The sequence below is a fragment of the Boleophthalmus pectinirostris genome, unplaced genomic scaffold (assembly GCF_026225935.1).
Source record: "Boleophthalmus pectinirostris isolate CB_2022bp ecotype Guang Dong unplaced genomic scaffold, ASM2622593v1 HiC_scaffold_12, whole genome shotgun sequence".
Lineage (NCBI taxonomy): Eukaryota > Metazoa > Chordata > Actinopteri > Gobiiformes > Gobiidae > Boleophthalmus > Boleophthalmus pectinirostris.
Genome location: NW_026571018.1, coordinates 10,328,805 through 10,355,887, shown reverse-complemented (window position 1 = coordinate 10,355,887; position 27,083 = coordinate 10,328,805). Strand labels below are relative to the sequence as shown.

General features: G+C 38.4%; 1 protein-coding gene across 2 annotated transcripts in view; it reads right to left on the bottom strand.

Annotated features, from left to right (window-relative positions):
- The window catches only part of fgfr4 (fibroblast growth factor receptor 4), a 32,999-nt gene extending 13,208 nt beyond the window's left edge, over positions 1 to 19,791 (bottom strand). Inside the window, exons 1-9 of one of the 2 annotated variants that reach the window (XM_020920665.2) lie at positions 19,396 to 19,791; positions 13,869 to 14,085; positions 5,593 to 5,783; positions 3,678 to 3,828; positions 3,357 to 3,407; positions 2,191 to 2,460; positions 1,760 to 1,849; positions 1,510 to 1,676; positions 495 to 618 (exon numbers count right to left, since the gene is read on the bottom strand). In XM_020920665.2, coding sequence (XP_020776324.1) covers positions 495 to 618; positions 1,510 to 1,676; positions 1,760 to 1,849; positions 2,191 to 2,460; positions 3,357 to 3,407; positions 3,678 to 3,828; positions 5,593 to 5,783; positions 13,869 to 13,965 — 1,141 coding nt within the window. In that variant the 5' untranslated portion in view covers positions 13,966 to 14,085; positions 19,396 to 19,791. Of the gene's footprint in view, positions 1 to 494; positions 619 to 1,509; positions 1,677 to 1,759; positions 1,850 to 2,190; positions 2,461 to 3,356; positions 3,408 to 3,677; positions 3,829 to 5,592; positions 5,784 to 13,868; positions 14,086 to 18,511; positions 18,583 to 19,395 lie in introns of those variants that run through there. The other variant, XM_020920666.2, reaches the window with a different exon arrangement.
- Positions 19,792 to 27,083: the final 7,292 nt, after the last annotated feature.

Below are 27,083 nucleotides of genomic sequence, written 5' to 3'. Positions count from 1 at the left end.
TGGGAACAAAAGCTAACCAGGAATATACCATGACAAAACTAGAATTAAACCAGGAAAAAACAAGGAAGTGTGAATATGAAAAAAAGTATTTAAAACAGGTCTGAAGAAGGACCAATCAGATATTAACCTTAGACTTAAAGAGCTGATATTACGCTATTTTCTGATCTATATAACTTTAAACAAGTTACTCAAACATGCGTAAATGAAACAAAACGCAACTCCAGATATGTTTTTGAGGAGGTAACAACATTATAACCAGACTTAAAGCTCACAAGAGTCAATTTTGCATAATATAGGACCTTTAATAATAGCTGAAACAGGACCAAACCAGAACTAAAAAAAGATCAATGAGGTCCCAAAGCTAAATGAGGTCTAAATAAGAACAAAGAAAGATCTCACTGAAACTAAACCAGGACTTAAACCATGTTGAGTAACTGTGCGTGACTGATAAATGCGTCACACAATACATTATCCCAAGAATACAGTTTTCTTACCCAGAACATCCAGGACGTAGCTGTGAGTGATGGAACCATATTTGTTCTCAACCACACAGGTGTAGTTTCCTCGATCAGACGGAACCACGCTCTCCATCACCAAACTCCAATGTTGATGCCTTAGCTAGAAATGTGAAAGATAAACAACAAAATTAGGTCAAATTCTCATCTCATATGATGGTACAAAGTCTAATGGGCAGACAATAACCAAAATATCGTGATATCGTATCGTCAAAAGTCTCACAATAATATTGTGTACCATCACAATAAAACGAATTACAAGTTCCTTTGCTTAAATTCATGGTTTATAGCAGCAACACCTTAGAAACGTCAGAAACTACATATCCCATGATTCATTTCAGCACAGACAACATGAATATATATGTTTTCTAAATGAATTCTTGGGATTATGACAGAAATAATTCACACCAAAATCTTGTCAAGGTATTTGAAAAGCAAAAAAGTGTCCCATCTACAATTATATCAGCCTCTTCAAAATATCGCAATAAATATCGTACAGAGAGATTTGGATATCGTTACATCCCTACTATTTTATGCTGTTTTCTTATCACAAACATACTTGGAGTTTAGTTTTGTTTCATTCACACGTTTAACACACAAACCCTGCATATTTAGCGTTCTTCTCTCAAACAGAAAACACTCTGTTCCACCTTGTGATGTCATGTGGCAATACACAAAATTCTCCACTGTGTTTTTAAACGCCATACACTTTCACTAGAATCATGGGTAATGTTAGCAATCTCTATTGAACTAAAGGTAAAAGGAGTGTTTAAATATGAAAACTACCACAGTATTACCACAATATGACATCACAAGGGGGATCAGAGCATTTTGGGCTTTGGAAATGTAGACAGAATTATAAAAATGTGAGAATGAAACAAAACACAACTCCAGGTCTGTTTTTGATGAAGTTACAGTATTATAACATGACTAAAAGCTCACAAGAGTCAATTTTGTGTGCAATATACTTTTCATTTTATGTCTATATTCTTACTTTGATTCCTCCGATGCGGTGCTCTCCCCGAAATTCTCGCCCGTTTTTTAGCCAGCGTATTGAGGGCATAGGGCTTCCCATGGCGGGGCATCGGAACTTAACAGTGTTGCCGGCGGGAACAGCGTAGAGCCGCTTCTCCATCCGCTGTATGTGAGTCCAGTAAGGGCCTGAGCGCAGACACAGGAACAATGTCATATATAAGAATGAGAAACTGATTGGTAAAATGTTTAGGGAGATTTTCTAAACGTACCTCGTGAAATGTAAACCTGGTCGTTTTCAATTTCAGCCGAAGCATCGTCCAAACCGTTGTCTTCATCGTCGTCACCGGAGCCAAGAGCATCTGTGCAGAGAAAGTCACAAAAGTTAGAACTTAGACTTAGACAAACTTTATTGATCCACAAGGGAAATTATTTGGACAATGAGAACTAAACCAGGTCTAAACCAAGACTATAAATAGGTCCAAATCCAAGACTAAACGCAGAAGTAATCCAGTACTAAACCAGGATTGAAACAGGACTAAGACAAGAGGATAAAACTGGTCTGAAAAGGACAAAAACGAGCTAAACACCGTCCAAAATCAAGACTAAACCAAAACAACCAGTACTTAAGGCAAAAAATTACATCAAAAAACATTTGGTCTTCAGTCTAGACCAATAAACCAGGTCTGAACCAGGTCCTTACCAGTGACAGTGATAGTAAAGTTCCTGAGTGGTGCTTTAGTTCCTCTGAGGGCACACACGTAGACCCCAGAATCGTCGTAGTTCACGTCGGCGATCTCCATGGAGGTCCCTCTCATCTGGACCCGGGGCGTGGCCGAGACCCGGTGTCCGTCTTTGTACCAGGAGACCGCCATCCCGGGTCGAGAGCTCAGGTCACACCTCAGCTTCAGCACGTTCCCCGGCTCCAGCAAGAGGTGCTCTGTGGTGTCGTCCAGCAGGTCCTCCAGAACGTCTGAGGAGAGAGTAGTACTGTTAAAATACTACAATCACAGTTAGGCTCCTACTACAGTTACTACTGTTACTACTGCTACTACTACTACTACTACTACTACTACTACTAGAACATCTGAGGAAAATGTAGTACAATTAAAATACTACAATGACAACTAGGCTAATACTACTACTTCTGCTGCTTCAAAATTGCTGCTACTACTCTCTACTGCTGTTACTACTACTACCAGAATGTTTGAAGAGAGAGTAGTACTTTTAAAGTACTAGAATCACAACTAGGCTACTACTATGGCTACTACTGCTACTACTATTACAACTACGAGTACTACCATAACATCTGAGGAGAGTAGTACTGTTAAAATACTACAATGACAACTAGACGACTACTACTACTACTACTACTACTGCTGCTGTTACTGCTACTACTACTACTACTACTACTTCTACTACTGCTACTAGTACTACCAGAACGTCTGGGAAGAGAGTAGTACTTTTAAAATACTACAATCACAAGTAGGCCACTACTACTACTACTACTACTATTACTACTGCTACTACTACTCTAATATTGCGGTTACAGCACTATCACTACTACTACTACTACTACTATTACAATGACTACTATTATTACTACTTATTATGAGGCCACTGGTAAGCTACTACTAACTACTACTACAACTACTACCACAACCTATTAATACTAAAGCTATTAAAAGAACTGCTGCTGCAATTTTTACTACTTCTCAGTGCAAAGTTCAGATAATAATTATTGCTTCTGTATATGTGTCTTGTATCGTCCTACTACTCGCTAACTCTAAGATTACTTACATACTTCTCTTCTAGTACTACTTTCACCACTACAACTACTACTTTTAATTTACAACATCTTTTACCAACCTTGAGATGCTTCAGAGGATGACCGGTCCACTGTTTTGGATACAGTCGTACCTAAAAAAGAAAAAAAATGTTCAAATCTGACTTATTAGCAAATACTGAAAGTTCCTGTAGTTATTTTTTAAGGTGACCAGACATCCCTATTTACCCTGTTTTCATTTATTGAGGTAAAATACAGAAAAGCTGACTACAACACAAAGAAAATGTGACTACAATTTCCCTTAATTATGCACTCATTTCACAATTTTATTATTACCAACCACCATAAACCAGGGATGTCCAATTTTTTATTTTGTAAATCAGGTTAGGAAATCCTTTATTTACCCGGGATAACTTGAAGCCAGGCCGACTCCATGGCTTGCACAGTCTGGCCCTGGTGGACACTTTGGGCGAGGCAGATGTATTCTCCTCCGTCCTCTGCTGTGATGTTGCTCAAATGGAGTGAGTAGGTTTTAGTGCCATTATTCTGTAAAGGCTGGACAAAGAATAAAAATAATTCTAAGTTATACATTAAAGATGAAACACACACACAAAACATTTCTCCATTAATTATACTTGTGTTTTGTGTTGGAAAAGATGCGGTAGCCGTGCCGTGTTAGCTATTTAGCACCCGCTTTTGAGTTTAGTTTAAAAAAAAGAGTAAACCATAACATTAGTAATTAGAAATGTTAGTAATCAGCATAGCTTCATTACTGATAAAAGAAACAGTTGGCTGCATTATTACCTAACTGAGAAAAGAGATGATTAGGCTACAGTGGTTAGCCTTGTTAGCTATTTAGCGCTGATTTTTGTTAGCTAGTTAGGTGAAAAACTGAACGAGTTTTACCACAACATTAGAAATTGTAGAAATGTTAGCAAGAAGTCACTATAGCTTGATTTAAAGTAGTGAATGCAAACCTAACTAAGAAAAGAGCAGTCGAAAAATTTAATATTAAACTGTTGATGTTGCTAATTAGCCTAGCATCGCAGTGTAGCGAGTGGTTACGTTACACGTTGCCATTCTGACATACCATCACTCCGACATTGACGTGTTATTGTCGGAGTGGCGGCATTTCCATTTTTTTTTAAATCAAAGTCCCTGCACTCCGACTTTTTTTTTTTTTTTTTTTTTTTTGTCGGAGTGGCGGCACTTAAGCCTTTTTTTCAACATCCCTCCATTTTGACACAGCTTGTTCTGTCCGCAGACTGTCTTTCTGTCCTGGTACGGCTCTATGTTGAATGCGGGTCGGTAGGCGCTATTCCGTATGCGGCCACCTCTGGTGCCATTAGAGCTGCATCAAAGTGTCAGAATGAGGGTATCAAAAAGTGTTGGAATGACAGTATGTCGGGGTGGGAGTCTGTTGGAGTGATGGTATGTAGGAATAGAGCCGCCCACATGCTGCTATTCTAACATGCAGCTATTTAGACATTGACGTCTAACTGTCGGAGTAGCCGTATAAACATTATTTCTCACGCATCCCACTACTTAGACTTTTTTTTTCCATTGTCGGAGTAGCTGCACTTTACTATTTTTTTTAAAACATTCAGCTTTTCTGACACGAACAATATTAATGCGATATAGGGGTGTGCAAAAATATCTAAATATTGATATATTGCATCATTTAATGTGATGATACAGTCATTTTTGTATATTTTACAAAATTATTTTGTTACAGCGTTACAGTTTTGTTGCTTGTTTAGTGGAAGGAAACTTGTTTATGCAACACATTTGACATTTCACTGTTTTGAGGATTAAAATGGGCGTGGAGTTGGTTTAGCAAAGATTTTTAGTATCACAGCCATTATTTTTATTGAATCGTATCGAATTCATTTGAAATATATTGGATCAAATCGTATTGCATCGAAAGCTAACTGAGATTTGTATCATATCGTGACCTATTTATCAAGGCATGCATCATATCAGCAACTTCTTAATGATACCCAGCCCTACATATGATGTGTCAGAATAGTGATACTAAAAAGTGTTGGAAAATGGCACGTCTAAATTGAGGCATGCCGGAATGAAGGGATGTCGGAATGGGCCACATACCCCGAAAAAAAAAAAAGAATGAGCTTTACCACAACATTACAAATTGTATAAATGTTAGAAAGAAGTCACTATAGCTCAATTAAAATGGTGAATGCAATACCAAACTTAGAAAAAGTCAGTCTAAAAATGTAAACAGTTAGCCTGGTGTTGCTAATTAGCCTAGCATTGCAGTGTAGGGAGCTAATGGTTGTTTTGTGTTGTTTTTTTCACCGTCAGAGCCTGGAGATGGAAACGCTGGCCCTGGTTCTCCTCTGAACTGCTGCTGATCTCCGCTTTGAGCCACTGGACCTGGGTTTTGTCTGGTCGGTGAACTTTACAGAGGAGCTTAGCCTGTCCGCCCAAAGCCACACTGCTGTTCTCTGGGAACCCGGGCAGGATGAGGGGTCTGGAAACGCGCAAACCTGAAGAGAAAAAGGACAAGAATGAGACTATAAATTAAATATGTGAGTTTACACAATACAGAAGTACTATAGTAGTCAGTTAGTCAGTTTATGTTTTATTTTTATGCATTGTTTTTTATAAGAAATGACCAACTAAACTTCAAAAATCTGTATTAAAAGTGTATTGTTAGGGTGACCAGCCATCCCTATTTACCTCAGTCTCAGTTTTGAGCCCTTTGTCCCCTGTCCCAGCAGATTTATTCAAAACCAGTAATTTGTCCCAGTTTTATACAAGAAATATCCCAGGTGTCCCTATTTATGACCAACAGTAAAGAGAGGCATAAATTGTCATTTGTTTAGGTAAAATACAGATAAGCTGCTTAAACATCACCAAAACATATAGAAAATGTGACTATATTGACTCACATGTTAGTCATGAGGCATAAATTGTCATTTGTTTAGGTAACATACAGGAAAGCTGCTTAGAAATGACCAAAACATAAAGAAAATGTGACCATACTGACTCACATGTTAGTCATGAGTGGTCTCTGCATAACAATTTTCCTTAATTACGCACTCGTTTCACAATTCTTTTATTACCAACCACCAAAAAACTGGGGATATCCCAGATTTAGAAAATCTGGCCACCCTAGTTTACACCATGCAATAGTACAATAGTAGTTCACTCAGTTAGTTTATGTTTTATTTTTATGCACCATCTTTATGAGAAATGACCAACTAGACTGCCAAAATCTGTATTAAAGCTATATTGTGTTACTTTTCTAGTGCAGAATCTGTCACCTGCTTGTCTCCATGGGGATTTCATTGATTGCCTGGGATATTCTACAGGACGCCAATAAATAGATCTCTCTCCTTTGAGACAAGCTGAAAATGACACCACCAAGCTGAGTTACAGGTCATATCTGTGGAGAGGCGAATGCTTCGCTCTGGAACATTGCAGGAAATGTCATAAAAATCTCCATGGAAACAAGTAGGAGGTCAATACCACACCCGTAAAGTTACACACTGCAGCTTTAAATTACTAAAATTATTACTAACAGTGTTTTCTGTTATAAATTATAAAAAAAGAGTGTATAATTGTTCATTCTTGTATATAATCTGGTAATTTTCAAGCACAGTTTTCTGTATTTTAGCTAAACAAATGATAATATTCTCCTTTTTACTTTTGGCAAGCATCAAATTGGCCAAAATAGGAACATTTCTGGTATAAAACTGACCGGTGACGGACAAATGAATGGTTTTGGATAAATCTGATGGAGTAAATAGGTACATCTGGTCACTCTACTTTATAATTTTATATACCGGTAGTCTAAAAAGTTCAAAATTTGTACTTTTGTATTTCAGATATCACCACATGTACAACCAACTAACAGCCTACAGCTACAAGCCTTTCACAAATTATATTATATTCTTGCATCAACAAAAGAAAAGCAAATTATTATTTACAATCGCGGCAGTAGCATTGTTTTGTGTATTGTGTTTTGACTCCTTGTATTGACTAAATCTGCTGAGTGAATGTGTCTGTAGTGGATGAGAGCTGCTTGTAGCGACAGGCCGCGTGGGTGTCATTAGACGTGTAATTATTTTCGGAGCACGCACAGATTTACGATCTCTGGAGACATGACAGGAAACGCCCGCTCCACTCGTTGAAAACCATTTAATCACAACAGCTTTGAGAGGAGAAAGAGGTGCATTCTTTCCATAAAACACTCCACAGGGATTTACCTTGAGCGAAATATGCCCGCGGCTTTGGTTCAAGATTTGCGCTCTGTCAAGGCAATATTTGACTTAAAGCTGCAATGTGTCACTTTTCTGGTGGTGGATCCGTCACCTGCCTGTTTCTATGGATATTACATTGCTGTTTCTCTGCCTGGAATGTTCTGCAGTATGGCATTAAACAGCTGTATGTTACATTTTTTGAATTACAGGCAGTTTTATAGCTCAAAAAAACTAGAAAGTCATGCATTCTGACTGTGAGCGGGGTCGCCTCTCCACAGATCTGATCTGTAACTTGGTCTCTAAGATGGTAGAAAGGTTTAATGCCATACTGTGGAACATTCCAGACAAAGCAATAACAGAGATACATGCTCTCAAACGTAAGTAAAAGTAAAAAGTATCCTCTTAAAAATGCACTCAAATGCTTTTCTCCATGACGAGGTGATGTTACTGCTTTGTCTAGAATGTTCCACAGTATGGCATTAAACCTTTCTATCATCTTGGAAACCAAACCTGACCAAGTTACACGTCAGATCTGTGGAGAGATGATCCTGATCATAGTCAGAATGCATGATTTTCTACGTTTTTTGAGCTATAAAACAGTCTGTAATTGAATAAATGTAACATACAGCTGTTTAATGCCATACTGTGGAACATTCCAGGCAGACATATCCATAGAAACAAGCAGGTGACAGACCCTCCACCAGAAAAGTTACACAGCGCACATTTATTACCAATTTTACATCGTTGCGTTCCACCACTGGAAATATGCCCGCGGGTTTGGACCTGGTTCAGCTTTGCTTTCTGTCAAGGCAATATTTGACTTAGAGCCGTGATAAATTCTGGTTTGATCCCGGGATAATCTTTGTTTGGTATTAGTAATTGCGCTGGATCTGTGTGTTTGGTAATGTAGTAACAGGGTGTATCTTTGGTTGAGTCTTGCGGTCAGTCCTTTGTAACGTGTGTTTTTGTTCGAGATAATTGCGAGATTACTGTAAATCTTTTAGTGGTGTGTTTATCAGTGTGTTATGACAATTAGATTACATTAGGTTCTGATGTAGACTTGGTTTCGGTACTGGTTTAATCCTGGTTTAGTCCAAGTAAGTACTACCACAATTATCTTTGTTCTAAATTAGCCTTAAATGGCCCGTATTACGTTATTTTCTGAGCTGTTATAATGTTGTTTCCTCATTATAAACAGACCTGGACTTGTGTTTTTTTCATTCACACTTGTTTAACGCACAAAACCTGCATTTTTAGGCTGCGTTCTTCTCTTAAACAGGTTCGTTTTTGATGCAGTAACAACATTATAACATGATTTAAAGCTCACAAGAGTCAATTTGTGTAATATAGGAGCTTTGACTATATCTTTAAGTTTTTGTCCTGGTTTGGTCCTAGTTACGACTTCATTTTCACTCAATTTGCAGCCCAGGTTTAGCCCCACTCCTCCTCGCTCTCCACCCCATTCACCTCACTTCAAAGCTGGGTGTTTTTTCCTTGAAGCTGCCTCTCCTTTCTTTGATAACATTCACTCTTTTTTTCTCCAGGGCTTTTCCATCGGCACTCCAAACAGTAGCGCTGACTTTAAACCGGCTCCTCCAGACTTCAGAAACTGAACTGAGGGGGGGACTTTTGGGACAGACCGGAGACCGAGAAGCCAAACGCCCCAGGGAGGTTTTATCTTGCTTCAAAATCAAGTAGCAATCTCTTTTAAATTTAACACCCTCGAAACAAAAATCAGTAATAGCTTTTTGGACGCCGTTCACAGTGCTGTCATGTTTGGATTAAGAACTTGTTTTGAAATTTGTTCCTAACAAAGCGGTGTATGTTAGATTCGTTGATGCAATGGAATGAGGTTGAACTGATTGGAATAAAGAAACTGGGGCCAAAAGTAGAAAGAAATACAGATGAACTAAGATCAAAATTAAACCGGGATCACATTTGATAGCCAGTATCAACCAAGCCAGGACTAAGCAGGATATAAAGATACATTAAAGGGACAGTTTGGAATTTTGGACCTCATTTCCTAGTGAGCCAGAGTGTTGGAGACATGTGGAGAAACTTTTTAAAATATTCCATCCAGTCCTTGTATTTGCCGAGGTCGCTGGTGCTAGGCTAGTGCATGTCAATGGCCATAGTTAGCCTGCCACTAAAAACAGTCTTACCCACTCCACAAAACACCCGAAGCAAAACAGTTATTACACCAGACTGTCGATGTGAATGTTTGTGGCAATAAAATAATTTTAGAAGTAAAACCCACCTTGCATTTGAAGGATTTATGTCTGAGCAACAGCAGCGGGTTGTACTTCCTGATAGAAAGCTTGGCAGCGGCGGACTGATATATGAGAAAATAGTCCCTCAACATGTGACGATTCATGCGATGCAAGGTTAGTTCCAAGATCCAAAATTGAGCCAAAACTCTCAAAACTCAAGTTTAACTAAACCTATATCTGTTTCTGTAATATCTGTAATGAAGTGCCTTGCTAATGAACTTGCAGAGACCAGGGTACGCTGCCCTGGAATTGAACCCTCGGCGGAGTGTGAATTGTCACCCAAAGGCGAGAGGGCAAACACAACACAAACCAAACAAAGGCTGCCCGGCCAACTACGCCAACTCTTCATTCTTCTATTTATAGGCCTGTTCTCGGAGGAATCCACACACTCAGCTGCGTCTCAATTAACCTCAATGTAACAAAAAGGTACAGGCAGCTACTGTGCGCGCCGAGCTATAGGACGAGAGCAAAGAGGGTTAAACCTGGGACTAAACCAGGACTAAACCAGGTCTAAACCACTGAGTAAACCAGGTCTAAACCAGGGACTAAAGCAGGACTAAACCAGAGACTTAACCAGGTCTTTACCAGGGACTAAACCAGGTCTAAACCAGGCCTATAAACCAGGGAGTAAACCAGGTCTAAACTAGGTCTAAACCAGGTTTGAACCAGGTACTAAACTAGGTCTATACCAGGGACTAAACCAGGGAGAAAATCAGGTTTATACCAAGGACTAAACCAAGAACTAAACCAGACAGTAAATCAGGTCTAACCCAGGGACAAATCCAGGGACTAAACCAGGTCTAAACAAGCAAGTAAACCAGGTCTATATCAAAGACTAAACGAGGTCTATACCAGTTCTATACCAGGTCTATATCAGGGACTAAATCAGGTTTATACCAAGGACTAAACCGGGTTTACACCAGGGACTAAACCAGGTCTAAATCAGAAAATAAACCAGGTCTAAACCAGGGACTAAACTAGGTATAACCCAAGGACTAAACTAGGTCTAAACCAGAGACTAAACCAGGTCTAAATCAGGGACTAATCCAGATCTAAACTAGGAACTAAACTAGGTCTAAATCAGGTTTGAACAGGGACTAAACTAGGTCTAAACCAGGTCTAAACTGGAGCCAAGAAAGGACCAAACCAGGCCTGAACCAGAATTAAACTAGGACTAAACTAGGAAAAGGCAAGAAGTAAACCCGGGTTAAATCAGAACTGAACCAGGATTAAACCAGGACTAAGGCAGGATTAAACCAGGACTAAACCAGGACTACACCAGGACTAAACCAGGACTACACCAGGATTGGACAAGCTAAATAATCTGAGTAATTAACAATAAATTCATACCAAAATTAAAATCTAAAACAAAACTTAACAAAAATCTTCCTATCTCAGTCAGCCTCTTGCTTGTACAATTTTGTCTTTTTTTTGTTAGTTTTTTTGTTGTTTTTTTCGTTTAGTCCCCCCCCTCTCTCAGAAGTCATTACCTCCTCGAGCTCTGTTCCCCTTTCCCCTTGCAAACCCACAAATCACCTTTTCACTAAACGAACACCGCAGGAAGCAATCACATCGAAAATTGCCCTGGAAAAACGGCTCATTTACACTAACTGCCCATGCACGCCCCTCTGTACGCGCGCACGGAAGCGGAGGGGCGCGCACGTGAGCAGAGGGGCGTGCACGTGGACCCCGGTGAATGGATGGCACTGTGGAGCCCGGGGTCCGGCACTATCTGAGCTCTTTATCGGTGAGTTGTGTAGCATTGAGTGTCAGCGTTTGTGTAAAAACATGCAGGGCTACTGTCTGCGGGGTTCTGGAGAGGAAACCCGAGACTTCTGAGGGAGATTTGGAAGAAAGAAGCTTATCTTGTTCTAAAAGAAAACAACAAAGCGAGGCAAAAACTCTCTATCTGTGAGCCATTGAAGGACTGAAATTCAAATTGACCACAGCTGTCAAATGTAAAACAAAAACAAAAACAAAAAAAAAAACAGGTCTAAATCAGGGAATAAACCAGTGATTGAACTTGGTCTACACGAGGGACTAAACCAGGTCTAAACCAGGGACTACTCTAGGCCTATACCAGAGACTAAACCAGGTCTAAAACAGGGACAAAACCAGGGACTAAGCCGGGGACTGAAGTAGGTCTAAACCAGGGGCTAAACTGGGTCTAAACCAGAGTTAAACCAGGTCTAAATCAGGGACTAAACCAGTTCTAAACCAGGTCTAAACAAGAGACTACACCAGGGAATAAACCAGGTCTAAAGCAGGGACTAAACCAGGTCTAAACCAGGGACTAAACCAAGTCTAAACCAGGGACCAACCAGGCCTATACCAGCAACTAAACCAGGCCTATACCAGCAACTAAACCAGGTCTAAACCAGGTCTATACCAGGGACTAAACCAGGTCTAAACCAGGGACAAAACCAGGTCTAAATCAGGAACAAAACTAGGTCTAAACCAGGGACTAAACCAGGTCTAAACCAGAGCTAAACCAGGTCAAAACTAGAGACTAAACCAGGTCTACCAGGTACTAAACCAGGTCTAAACCAGGTCTAAACTAGGGACTAAACCAGGGATAAACCAAGGACTAAACCAGGTCTACCCAAGAAACTACACCAGGGAATAAACCAGGTCTATTAGGTACTAAACTAGGTCTAAACCAGAGGCAAGCAAGAACTAAACCAGGACTTACCCAGCACTAAACTAGGTCTAATCAAAAAGTAAACTAAGACTAAGTCAGGGCTGTACCAGAAGGACTCAACCAGGTCTAAACCAAAGCCAAGCAAGAACTAAACCAGGACTTAGTCAGGACTAAACTCTATCTCTGAACCATCTGAGTCCTGGCATTGAAATGGACCACAGCTGTCAAATGTTAAAAACACTTCCTGTTACTAATCTCTACAGGTGCCTGGAGAGGACAAACTGCACTTTCAGAAGCATGTGTTCTGGGTCACAGCGATTCCCACAGGCACGAGCATTTAAATCATTTTATTTAGTAACATTTAAAGCTGCATTGCGTAACTTTTCTGGTGGAACGCCCGTCAAATACTTCAGTATAAATGTCATTAATTTAAGGTATTAATCAAAACGCACTGATAACAAATGAAATTCAGTTAGTTGTGGATTGTTTTGACAACACTAGAAGCATACATTTTAAATTGTATCACCAGTTTTTGTTCTAGTATTACACAATTTTCACATTTTACACATTTTCCTCCACAAAAATACAGTCCAAATATCAAATAGACAGTGGTGGATGAAGTACTCAGTTTTGTTACTTAAGTGAAAATACAGATATAAAACTAAAAAGTTACTAAATTAAAGTAAAAGTATCACCTGAAAAAACTACTTAAGTAAAAGTTTTAAAAGTATCTGTTTAAAAATGTAAAAGTAAAAGTGTTTCGCAAAGAGTTTCAGAACAATTAAAGGATAAAATGTGGTGATTTTGATCATGTGTTTAGTGGATTTAGTGGATTTTAAGTGATTCAGGAGTTGATGTTTTAATTTTTGCAGGTGTTTTGTGTTTTTGTGTGTTTGGTTTTGCTCAAAGTCGGGGCATTAACTCAAATTAAATGTGTTAAAAATAAGCCTCATTGTTTTCAGCAGCTCTTAAACCATAAAAGTCAAATGTAGTGAAGTAAAAGTAAAAATTATCAGTGGTAAAATGTACTTAAACGTGCCTTGTGGAACTTTTTTGGGATCCGTCACCTGCGTGTTTTTACGGATATGTCACTGTTTTGCTTAGAATGTTCCACAGTGTGACTTTAAACAGCTCTATTTTACATTTTTCCAATTCCAGGTAGTTTTATAGCTCAAAAATATCTAGAAAAACATGCATTCTGACTGCGAGTAAGGTCGCCTCTCCACAGATCTGACCTGTAACTTAGTCTAGTATGGGGTCCAAGGGATGTACTTAAGTATTTAGCTTTTAATTTTGTACTTCATTACCTTCCACCAGTGCAAATAAATAAGCTAAACACTTTTTTGTCCAGTTTTTCTGTTTAAAAAGTGAAAATTGTTATAGGTTTCAAAAGAAAAATCTGACAAATATGACTTTTGAAAACGGTATTTTTATATTTTTAAACTTATGTCTTACCTTTGTTCTTGTGCTCGACGGATCTGCAGGTCACTGAGGAGAACAGGCTCGGGAGAAGGATCGGAACCAGGACCAAGACCAGTTTTAGCCCGCACATGGTTCCAGCGAAGTACTGACAGGATCCCACCAAAGAACTACTGGACCTGGACTGGACCAAGGCTGGAGACCGCCTCAGAACCACAGTCCGGAAAAAGGCATCGGACAGACCTCGGAAAACCTGAAATGGAAAAAGAGGTCAGAGTTAAAGATGTTAAATTTAGCAGCGTTTAGCACCTGGAAACCTGGACTGGACTCGGACTAAACCCTTTAGACTGTATATCTGATCTGGACTCGAAATGGGACCAAACCAGGATCGGTCTAGCAAAGCAAACTAGAACAGACTCGTGGCTCAGTTTCAGTAAGACCACGCTGAACCAAACCAGGCATTAAATTGATTTATTGATTGATTGATTGATAGCATTTATATAGCGCCTTTCAAGATACCCAAAGCGCTTTACAGTTCATTATTCAGTCACTCCACACTCAGTGGTGGTAAACTACTATTGTAGCCACAGCTGCCCTGGGGCAGACTGACGGAAGCGAGGCTGCCAATCTGCGCCATCGGCCCCTCCGACCACCACCGTCACTCACGCTCACACCTCTTTCATACTAGGCAATGCTGGTGAAGTGTCTTGCCTAAGGACACAACGACAGTTTTCTTGCCTAAATGTATCTGTTGCCATGGAGACGAGCAGGAGATGCCACCAGGCCGAGGTATGGATCAGATCAGTGGAGAAGCGACCACTCACTACGACCTTCTATGGAAGAATCCAGACAAATCTTTCATATTTAGGCTGAATTCTTCTCTCAAACAGAAAACACTCTGTTCCACCTCATGATGTCATGTGGTACTACAAGAAGTGCTCCACTGTGTTTTTAAACTCATGGATCTATAATAAAAACTGGATGAGGCATTTACGCTCTGTCCTGGCTCGAGACCGACTAGTGGCCGCTCCAGGTACTGCAGCTCTGTAAAAGCAAGGTGCATTTTTTGGGAATTCAAACGGTCCGTGTTCAGTTTAGGTTAGATTTTGTGGGGATTCTTTTCTATTTTCACAACATAAACTTTTTAAAATCCTCAAGGCGCCAAAAATTTTGTTTGTAAGACTTAGCCTAACCACGCCATGTACATTACAGATGTCACACGGGTGGGAGGAGCTCGCCCGGATTGAGGAAGTAAATGCGGAAGTGAAATTTTTTTGGGGCCCATGCGCCATTGTAGCCAGGCTGGCGCCGCCTAGTGCCTCCACTCCATTTCATTTCTCTCCAGCAACAAGGTCAGGAATCAAAATACACTAGACGGTTCGCAAAAAGCCTAGAAGTGCAGTTCGGGCACCAGCCAAGAGCGAAGAGCCATACATTCTGTGTTGTCAACGATTCCCGAGATCGAGGATTTAAAGCCGGAATAAAGAGAATGTTTGGTGAATTTTATCAAGGGGAATTCGGTGCATTACATATGTCACGACGAAATAGCAGCGATTGGTTAAATAAAAAAAGTACCCGTTTACAGTCAAGCAAACAAATCCTAACGCTGCGAGGTCAGATGGTTTCTACGAAGTGAAACCGGCTGATGAATCAAGTTAAATGAGCACAGACCACTGAAAACAATACGGCACCATCTTGGATTCATCTTCCAGATTTGATTTATTATAGTTCTATGTTTAAACTCCGTACCTTCACTGAAATCACTGGGGATAATTTCAGCCCTGGAATTGTCCATTTCTACTCCAAAAAAGGTAAAAGGAGCTGTTAACTTGAACTATATGACATCACAAGGTGGAACAGGGCATTTGGGGCTTTGGAGATGTAGACAGATTAATAATAATGGATTACTCAAATGTGTGAATGAAACAAAACACAACTCCACATCTATTTTTGAAGAAGTTACAACATTACAACATGACTTAAACCTCACAAGTGTCACTTTTTTGTAATATGGGACCTTTAACTTAGACTACAAACAAAATGAACTATTCTCAATGCCATGTTATTTGTCATGTACATTGGACTTTACTAGACACGTGAATATTTAAACACATTCGGAGACGCGCCGGTCACACACACACAAACACACACACACAGGTTAATGTCCAATTCAAATGGAGCCCAATGAGCTGTGAATAATGTGCATTAAGGGCACAGTTTGGACAATGGGTTTGAATTGGACCAAAACACTCCAGAGCTGCCTAGAAACATTCTTACTATCGGATTAAATAATTATGCCTCTACTGGCAGCATAGATTACTTAAAATGGATGTTAATATTACAATTACGGGATTTAAAGTACTTTTAGAGGTAGATTTGCATTGACTTAAAGGTGAATGCATTGTGTAATTTTTCTTTTTTTTTGAGATGCTATTGCTCTGTTTGGAATGTGTCACAGTATGGATGGTCTTAAACCTTTCTATCTTCATGGAGACTAAGCCAGACCAAGTTACAGGTCAGATCTGTGGAGAGGCAGCCCTGCTCACAGTCAGAATGTGTGTTTTTCTAGGTGTTTTTGAGCTATAAAACTTTAAGATAATACTGTTAAATCTTTGACAATGATAATCTATATAAAACTGTAAGAATAAATCCTGCATGTTAACATTTAAGCATACAATTTCATCAATATTTTGGACTCGCTGGTGAAAACACGAATAAACACAGCACTTTGGAACAGAGTATTTTGAGCTTTGGAGATGTAAAAAGAAATAAGAAGGAAAAAAAGAAAGAAATAATGCAAACATGAATGAAACAAAACACAACTCCAGGTCTATTTTTGAGAATGTAACAACATTATAGCATGACTTAAAGCTCACAAGAGTCAATTTCGTGTAATATTGGACTTCTTAGACTAATAAAATGTGTTATTATCATTATTAAAGGTGCATTGTGTAACTTTCCTTGAGATGTTATTGCTTTGTCTGGACGTTTTGTGATATGTAAGCTACTGTGTCCAAATAATTTCCCTTGTGGATCAATAAAATGTGTCTAAGTCTAAGTCTAATGTTTCACAGTGTGGTAGTAAACCTTCCAAACCAAGTTACAGGTCAGATCTGTGGAGAGGCGACCCCGCTCACAGTCAGAATGCCTGTTTTTCAAGGTATTTTTGAACTATAAAACCACTATAATTGAGTAAATGTAAGGTAGAGCTGTTTAATTTCATACTGTGGAACATTCCAGATAAAGAAATTACTGTAGATATTCAGAGAAAAAAGTGTGTGACGGAACCTCCACCAGAAAAGTTACACAATGCTCCTTTAAATGAAACGTCCAAACTTGAAATCTGCTTATTCCTACGTCTTCGTTTTTTCAATGAATCGCTTCCTATGGCGAGAAAAGTGGGCTGATTGTAGCTCAGGTTGAAACTAAGACTCTTTATATTTTGTGTGCGTGCCTTTTGGGGAGGTCTACCCTGGAAAAATCAACATGTGGTGAACGGCAGGCGCCAGGTCTGAGGCAGCAGTGCACTTTTAATGAACAAGTCTCCAGTGAATGAGCCCCATTCTCTCCCAATTAAAGCCTGGAAAGCTCCTATACCCAAACGGCACCCTCTCACTCCGGCTAATTCTGCCAAAAATACTGAGCAAGGACAGAAGCAGCAAGTTCTGAAAGGTTAAGATTGAAAGCTAACATACATGAAGATCAGAATTTTGTCACTTAAGTAAAAGTATAGATACCAGTGTGAGAAAATACTCAAGTAAAAGTAAAAGTAGCACATGAAAAATCAACCTAAGTAGAAGTACTGAAGACACACTTAAAGAGTAAAAAGTAAAAGAACTTCACGTCGATTTTGAGGTCTTATAAAGCTTAAAATTTTGTGATTTTGGTAATGATTTGTGCTGAATTTTGTTCAGTAGAAACACTTGAATCTGTCATTTTTTTTCCTTGGCTATTTTTCTTTGCTCAAACTTTTAACATGTTAAAAATAAAGTATTTTCTTCAAAACAATACAAAAAAAAAATACTTTTACTTTTCAGTTCTGTTCAAAAATGTAATGGAATAGAAAGTACAGATAGCTGCTCTCAAATGTAGTGAAGTAAAAGTAAAAAGTATCCACAGTAAAATGTAAAGTACAGGTTAAATTTATACTTAACTGCAGTACTTTACTACTTTTACTTTGTTATGTTCCACCAGTTTTGCTACTGGAAAAAGAACGATATTATAAATGTGATAAGTACGTGGCGTTAAGTTGCACCAAACCAAGATGACACACAAAACTGTTTTAAATTGGGACCCAAAACCAAGTCTAGACCAGGAACCAAACCAGAACTGAACAGGTCTCAGACAGGACTATATAAAGATTAGACTGTGTACGATTTATGTGCAAATCAAAGTACACCGAAAAACATTCAATCATAATTATCTCGCTCATCTTAAAGCGGGACTAATCTAGTGCCAAATCAGGACTAAATCCAAGACTTCTCTGCACGAAAACCAAGTCTAGACCAGGAATCAAGTGGATCTGAGATAGGACTAAATAAAGATTACACCGTTCCATTGCCGCGAGAATCAAATCATGCATAAAATCAGAATTAGCCTTCCCATCTTACACCAGGACTAAGTTTGACTCAAAATCAGTGCCAACCAGGTCTAAACCAAGTCTTGTCTCCAGTATTTACCCATTTGCAGTCTCCTCTTTTCCCTAAACAGTTTTCTTCTTCCAGTTGTTAAGATCTTGTGGGTTTGTGGTCAGAGTCCAAGCCCCAGCTGAAGTCCAATGTCTAACCTCCCAGTGTTTCCCAACCAGGGCTGGCTAACAATGTGGAATTGAAATGTAAAATGTGCCGTGGCGTGGTTGTTCTAGTTTACAATGCAAATGACAAGTCAATACATGGAGCAATCCTCTACCCCCCTCCAAAAAACCTCTCCCCCTCCTCCTCCTCCTCCTCCTCTCTGCAGCCTCCCTCTGTGCAAACCGACCCATCTGCTTCACTAAATAACCAAACCTTATGCTGGGAATGTAATAATAACGGGATAAAATTACATTATAGAGGGTTTGACTGACAGCACACGTCAATGGAGACAGTGTAATAGTGGTTCACAAAAGCCCAACAATGGAAAATAATCAATGTATTTCCAGATGCACAATCACAGACGCACGAATAGAGAAAAGATAAGCGATTAAAAAGGGTTGTGAGCAAACTATTGTTCAAAAGTAGTTTATAATCTCAATAACAGCTCCACTAACACTTTGCAATTTGACATGAAGTTGTGTTTAAACGTCGCGGTTCCGTGAAATAGCTTATCTCATTACGGAGCTGATTGGGGAGACGTCGTAATCAGTTGTAAATATCTGAGAGACGCCAATGAATGAAAGCTCATTGCGAAAGCCCAAACACAATCACTACCTCTGACTCTGGCACCTCACTAATGGAAAACAAGCCTGTCTCAGAACACACAGCGGTTCCAAGTGTGAAAAACGCGTTTTGTTTTGGTTTAATCAGAGCCGGAGCTCCTGGTGAGCCGCAGCTGTCCCTAGGCGTAGGTTCCCCCGCTCACCCACCTCGTCCCGGGGCTACTCCGCGTCCTCTCGCCTCGGTCTTAAACTCCACATTTGTCCCGAGACGTATCCAAAAAACAGTTTTTGTTGATTGTGAACAGTCTCCAATCCAGCTAAAATTATTGGTTGGTTCCTTTAAAAAATGTTATAAATCCATCCAAAACAAGCGATGGGCGCAGGGTGCAAAGTCCGGGCTCGTATTGCCCCAAAAACAACTGGAAGAAAATGTCCAAAATCAGATAAACATCCACTTTCTGCGCTCAAGACTCACGGACCGGTTCAGGTAATTGATAAAAGTTGCTGTAGATGACCGTGCGTAACTTTTCTAATGCTGGTGCTCGTGCGTATATACGCGGCACGTCCTCGCGCTGCTCGCTCTCAAATGGTCTGCCCCAGAGCTGCGCGAGGCTGGTGTGTAAAAGCAGCTCGTGCAGCGGCAGAGAGAAGGTGGGGGAGAGAGAGAGAGAGAGTGAGAGAGAGAGGAGGGAGAGAGAGAGGAGGGAGAGAGAGAGAGAGAGGAGGGAGAAAGAGAGTGAATGAATGACGCTCATGAGGGCGCGCACGCATACACGCACGCAAGCGGCTCACGCACGCTCCTGGAGTGCCGCTGCTGCACGAGGACAATGGTCTGAAATGAACAAGAGGGAGAAAAGAGGCGCACGAGGAGCAGAGGGAGGGACACAGAAAGACCCTCTTTTAGCGGACACTCAGACACATGGCCAATGTAGACCTGAACAACACTGTATTTTATTTAAACACTGCTCAGAATAAAAATGTATTACAATTTCAGGATGCACTTTTCAGGTTAAATTATGACTCTTAAACGGCATCATGTAACATTCTGCTCTAAACAGAAATATAACATCGAATGTGAAAATTGCATATATTTAATGTTTTACTTTTTATTTATATATTTATTTATTTACATTTATCCCCTTGGCATTATAGTTTATTTTCATTTCATTTCAAACTACATTCATGTGGTAATAGGTACTCTACTGAACTAAAGGTAAAAGGAGCTGTGAACTTGAAAACTTCTACAACTTCTGCTGGGTATCATTAAGAAGTTGCCAATATGATATATACCTCGATACATAGACCACGATACGATACATATCTCAACACAGTGCACTTTTGGTTCAGTACAATATATTTCAAATTGATTCAATACGGTTCAATAAAAATGGCTAAATCAGGGGTCTCCAATATTTTTCCTCCTATGAGCTATGAAATGTAAAACTAAAATGCCAGAGAGCTACTCATTTTACCAGTCGCCAGAATTTTTTTTAAATATAAAAGCCGTGGTAAGCCGAAAATGAGGTACAGTTAGATGTCTACAAAACATAAGCCATTATCCACAAAATTAGGCATCAAAGTGATACATTTACAAGGAAAACAGGCATTTAATCAGTCAAATTTGAGTTATTCAGTGCAATATGTATAATTCTGAAATCCCGTGGCGAGCTACTTGGAAGAGGGGGGAGAGCTACTGGTATCTCCCGAGCTACAGGTTGGAGAACCTTGGGCTAAATCATATCTGTGATACTAAAAGTCTTTGTTAAACCACTCCTTTTGCAAAGTTCATATGAAACACAAACATTTTAATCCTCAAAACAGTGAAAATGTCAAATGTGTCGCACAAACGAGTTTCCTTCCTGTGAACAAGCAGCAAAACTGTAGCACTGTAACAAAATAATATAGTAAAATATACAAAAAATGACTCTTGGCGATATCGATACAGCTTTCCCTGATATCAATACTGTATCATCACATGAAATGAAATGATATATTGATATTTTGATATTTTTGCACACCTCTAACCACTACACGACATCATAAGGTGAAATAGAGCATTTTGAGCTTTGGAGATGTAGACTAAAAATAAAGTTTTACTCAAACGTGTGTGAATGAAACAAAACAAAACACAACTCTAGATATGTTTTTGAGGAGGTAACAACATTATAACATGTCTTAAAGCTCACAAGAGTCAATTTTAGGACCTTTAAAATAAATAAAAACAAGATACATTTTGACCTTAAACAAGATAAGCTCAAACTACACTTTAGCATCTTTTTGTTAATTGTTATCAGATTACTTCACAGACATTTCTTATCAGCTCAAGTCTCCAATCCTCCAATCGTCTCTACACCAGGTCCTCCACACATCTTCCACTTTCCTTGGAAGTCGGCATTTTTTCCTCTATGCTAATTCCAACCTATGTTTTCTCTGTTAATTGTAGCTAAAGTAAACAGAGCATTAGGACGGGCTCTGTAAAGCTGCCGGTCTCCACACCTCTGTCAATGATCGTGAACGACCCTGTGCTTTAATTACATCAATAAAACGCAGTAATGAGGAAATCCCATTAGCCCCTAGTCACTAACAAAACACAGCTCCACTCACTCTGATCATCATAAATCTTCTTCATCTTTTTTTCCAATAGAAGCTGAAATGTTTATAGTGGGGAACGAGCCACCGGTGGTATTTTGTTCTGACTTCCACAAACAAGTCAAACTCATTCAGACCTCAAACGACTATAACGCATACCGAAATCTGATTATAATAAGACTTCTGGACCTTTAAGTTTATTTAAATGAGATGTAAACCTCAAAATATGATGAGTAAACAAGGAGGACATGATGAGAAAGAAAACATATGATTTTGCTGTTAATGTATCATTACTATGTCAACATATACAGTAATAAAAAACATGTAACTGCAGACTTTTCTGATCAAAAATGTTGTTTCCTCGCCACAAACACACCTGGAGTTGTGTTAGACAAATTTTTTTTATCCACAAGGGAAACCACATTATACCATCACATTATAATGCAAAAACAAAGAGTAAAATATATTAAAATGGTAATAAACTTCTAAATAATTTGCAATAAAAAAAAAAAAAAAAAGCTGGTGTCAAATAGGGGTGTGCAAAAATATTGAAATATCAATATATCGTATCATTTAATGTGATGTTACAGTATCGATATCACGGTCTGCTGTATCGATATATCGCCAAGAGTATTTTTTTGATTTATTTTATGAAATTATTTTGTTACAGCGCTACAGTTTTGTTGCTTGTTTAGAGGAAGGAAACTCGTTTATGCGACACATTTGACATTTTCACTGTTTTGATGATGAACTTTGCACAAACAAGTGGTTTAACAAAGACTTTTAGTATCACAGCCATGATTTAGCCTTTATTTTTTTATTGAACCATATCGAATCAAATCAAATCGAAAGCTCACTGTATCGAGATATGTATCGTATCGTGACTTATGTATCGAGGTATGTATCGTATCGTGACTTATGTATCGAGGTATGTATCGTATCGTGACTTATGTATCGAGGTATGTATCGTATTGTGACTTATGTATCGTATCGTGGCCTATGTATTGAGATATGTATCGTATCATGACTTATGTATCGAGGTATGTATTGTATCGTGGCCTATGTATTGAGGTATGTATCGTATCGTGGCCTATGTACTGAGGTATGTATATCGTATCGTGGCTTAGGTATCGAGATATGTATCGTATCGTGGTTTATGTATCGGGATGTGTATCGTATCAGCAAATTCTTAACGATACCCAGTGTCAAATAAGACATAAATGATATAAATGCGCAGTAAGTAAAAAACAAATATTGTAGTATAAATACAGTATATTACAGTATTTGTTTTTTTTTTTACAATATTTGTGTTTTGTTTCATTCACACATGTTTAACACACAAACCCTGCGTATTTAGGCTGAGCTCTTCTCTCAATCTGAAAACACTCTGTGCACCTTCTGATGTCATGTGGTGATACAGGAAGTGCTCCATTGTGTTTTTAAACTCCACACACTTTTACTCTAATCATTTGGATAATTTCAGCCCTGGAAGTCCTAATTTCTGCTGAAAATACAGCAAAATGTAGCTAAAAACTACCAATTCATGACATCACAAAGTGGAACTGAGCATTTTGAGCTTTGGACTAATAATAAAAGATTACTCAAACATGTGTGAATGAAACAAAATACAACTCCAGATCTGTTTTTGAGGAGGTAATAACATTATAACACGACTAAAAGCTCACAAGAGTCAGTTTTGTATAACATAGGAGCTTTAATCAGTTTACTATCAAATTTTTCAACCAAAAAATAGATTAAAGTCTCAGATTAAACTCTAACGAACCCTCAGACAGAGCATGTCTACAGTTAGCGTCACACCCAGAGAATGCCAGCTGCAAATGGTCAATACATAAACATAAAAAAACATGATAATAGCGCCATTTTGTCTATTAAAGTAACATGAGTCGATTTTCTGAGTATTTCCCAGTGTGTTTGTGCTGTAGAGGTTGAGAAAGCGTGTGCCACTTATCAGCAGCTGTTTCCGTTTGAGATAAAGTCCACAGTTTTACGGCGCTTGGCCAAAATCACCACAGTTCACGGTGCGTTACACAAGTCAAACCACCAGGACACGCACAACTGAGTCCTGAAAATGTAGAGCACCAACTGTTGGCCTCCTGATTACTTCAATTACTTGACTTTTTTAATACATTGTGATTACTATAGTATTATTCCAGCAACCAGTGCTTTGAACTCTAAAAATAAGTCATTGTAAATGTAAATTAATAATGTTTTGACAGTTTGTTGACAAAATTTTGTGAAAAAATGTGGCTTCTCTGCTCCAATAGATACATTTGATTTTAGGCAAGTGTGTTATTTAAAGGTGCACTGTGTAAATTTTCAGGTTCGGGATCGTCTGCTACCATGGAGATGCTATTGCTTTGCCTGTAATGTTCCACAGTATGGTATTAAACATATATAAGATGCAAAGATTCAGTTATGGGTGTTTTTATTGCTCAAAAATACCTTTAGCCTCCTAAGACCTGAACTCTTGCATGGCAGGCTTTATTGATTTTTTTCATTTCTTCTGTTTGGGCTGATTGGGACCTGATGAGTGCAAAAACAAATTATTATATTTTTATAATATTTTAAAATTTAAATGATGTTGTTTCTGTGAAGATTGATAAGTTTAATGACGTGCTTTGGAATATCGGAGGTAAAGCAATAGTATCCCCACAGTAGCGGACTCCTCAAACCTGAAAAGTTACGCAGTGCACATTTGAATAATCACTTCCATAGAATCAAATATAACTTTCAAACACGTCATCTTTGCACTGTTTCCTCACGACCTCTTGTATATAACTGTGATATACTATAAAGAATGTGTGTGTGTGTGAATGGGTGAGTGGTTTCTTGACCATTTTACCATTTATTTTGATCCCTTTAACCCCTTAACGCTGACTGTCACAAATATGCAACAAACTGTTTGATCAAGATATAAGCCGGGATAGCAACTGTATTCCCCGAACATTGGTTAGTGCATATGCAGGACCTTCCTAGGAACCTTTGGCAAGCATTTGTTTCTAGTTGTCGCAAATTGGCAACATACCCAAATCTCAATTTAATTTTTTATTTAATTTTTTTTTGATATAGTCAAATTAATAATCTCAATTTAATTTACTACGATTTTTTAAATACATCTATATAAACTCAGGCGTTAAGGGGTTAAGGAAACATTGGGGTGGTTCAGTATTTGTAACTTAAAATGGAAGTTGTAGAATGTTAGAATATTCATGAAGACCTTTTATTTTATTTTATTTATTTATTTTATTATTATTTTTTATTTTTATTTTATTATTTTTTTAAATTGATTTATTATTATTATTATTATTATTATTATTATTATTATTATTATTATTATTATTATTATTATTATTATTATTTATTTATTTATATTTTATTATTATTACTTGTTTGTTTTTATTTATTTATTAGGTTGGGTTGGGTTGATTACATTAAAATACCCAATATTTTTGAAAATATGCCAATTTTTCGTCGGATATCCATTCACTTCGTTTGCAATACTTGAACTTCAACCAAGACATTTACCAGCACTTTTTGGAACATTTTGGAGGAATTGCAAAAATATATTCCAGTAAATAATGAAGATTCAACACTTCCCACTGACTCCAAGGTTCATTTACAAGAAATGTGGTTAGAAAACTGCCACAAGATCATGCACAGAGTTAAGAGGAAAATGATCTCATGAGATTTTTTTTCCAATTGTTTACATTTGGTTTGGACAAAAAATGGTCCAAAAAGCAGCACGAGAATGGAAACAAAACCATGAAATCAAATAAATCCAAAATTGTTAAGACAAAATTGGAAACTGAGTCGTCAAATGTACACTGTATATTAGGAATTATGTTAAAATCTCGTTTTGTCTCGATCTCGTGGACCCAATCGTGTATCTCGTCTCGTCTTGTGGGAATTGTGTCTCGATAATAATAATAAAAACTAATAATTCATCATTTATAGCGGCGTGTAGAGTGAGTATAGTGAGAGATAAGGCAGTGTAAGCGTTTTTGAACATTAGAGAGTGTAATTTGGAGTGTATTTTTAGTGTATTTGTTTAGTTGAGTGCCACGCGTTGCCGGGTCTAGTCTGACAAACAGCTCTCTCTTATCTCTTTATGACTTCCACCAGGACTGAACTTTGACCTCCGCTGTAAAACATTGCTCCACTAAACCCAAGAGAATAACACAACAGAACTGGACAGATTGAGAAATGTCGGTGTTTATTTTTATAAGCAGGTAATATTTCAAAATCGTTCTCGCGGGTTTACACCTACAGACTTGGAAGAAGATCTAAACCAGGTCTAAAACAGGTCTAAGGAAGCTGGATCAAGGACTAAATAATGTCAAATCTGTAGATACTAAATCAAGAACTAGAAAAAAATTTAGACCAAGACAAGAAATAAACTAAGGAATGACCAAGGAAGGACCACAGCTAAACTTAACCAGGACTTAAACCAGGACTAAATATCAGAATTAGACTAAACCAGGGTTAAAATAAATCTAAACTAAAACTAAACCAAAGACTGAGATTAATAAACCAGGACTAAACCAGTATTTAACCAGGACTAAACCAGTATTTAACCAGGACTAATCCAGGACTAAAACAGGACAGAGCCAGGGCAAACCAAAGACTAAACCAAGACTAAACTAGAGCTTAACTAGGACTAAACCAGGACTAAATCAAGACTAAATCGGGACTAAACCAACACTTAACCATGACTAAACCAGGAATAAATTGGGACTAAACTGGAACTGAACCAAGACTGAACTAGAATTTAACAGGAACTAAAACAAGACTAAACCAGGACTAAACCAGGACTAAACAAGGACTAAACCAGGACTAAACAAGAACTGAACCAGGACTAAACAAGGACAGAACCAGGACTGAACTAGAACTTAACAAGAACTAAAATGTGTCATTAAATGAGGATTAAACCAGGACTAGACTAGAATTTAACAATAACTAAAACAAGACTAAAACAGGACTAAACCAGGACTAAACCAGAACTAAACCATGACTTAACTGAGACTAAACCAGCACTTAACCATGATTAAACCAGGACTGAAACATAACTAAACCAGGACTAAACTGGGACTAAACCAGGAATAAATCAGGACTAAACCAGGAATAAATCAGGACTAAACCAGGACTAAACCAAGACTGAACCAGGACTAAACAAAGAGCAAATCAGGACTAAACTAGAACTTAACCAGAACTAAAACATGATTTAACCGGGACTAAACAAGGACTAAACCAGGACCAAACCATGACTGAACCAAGACTAAACCAGG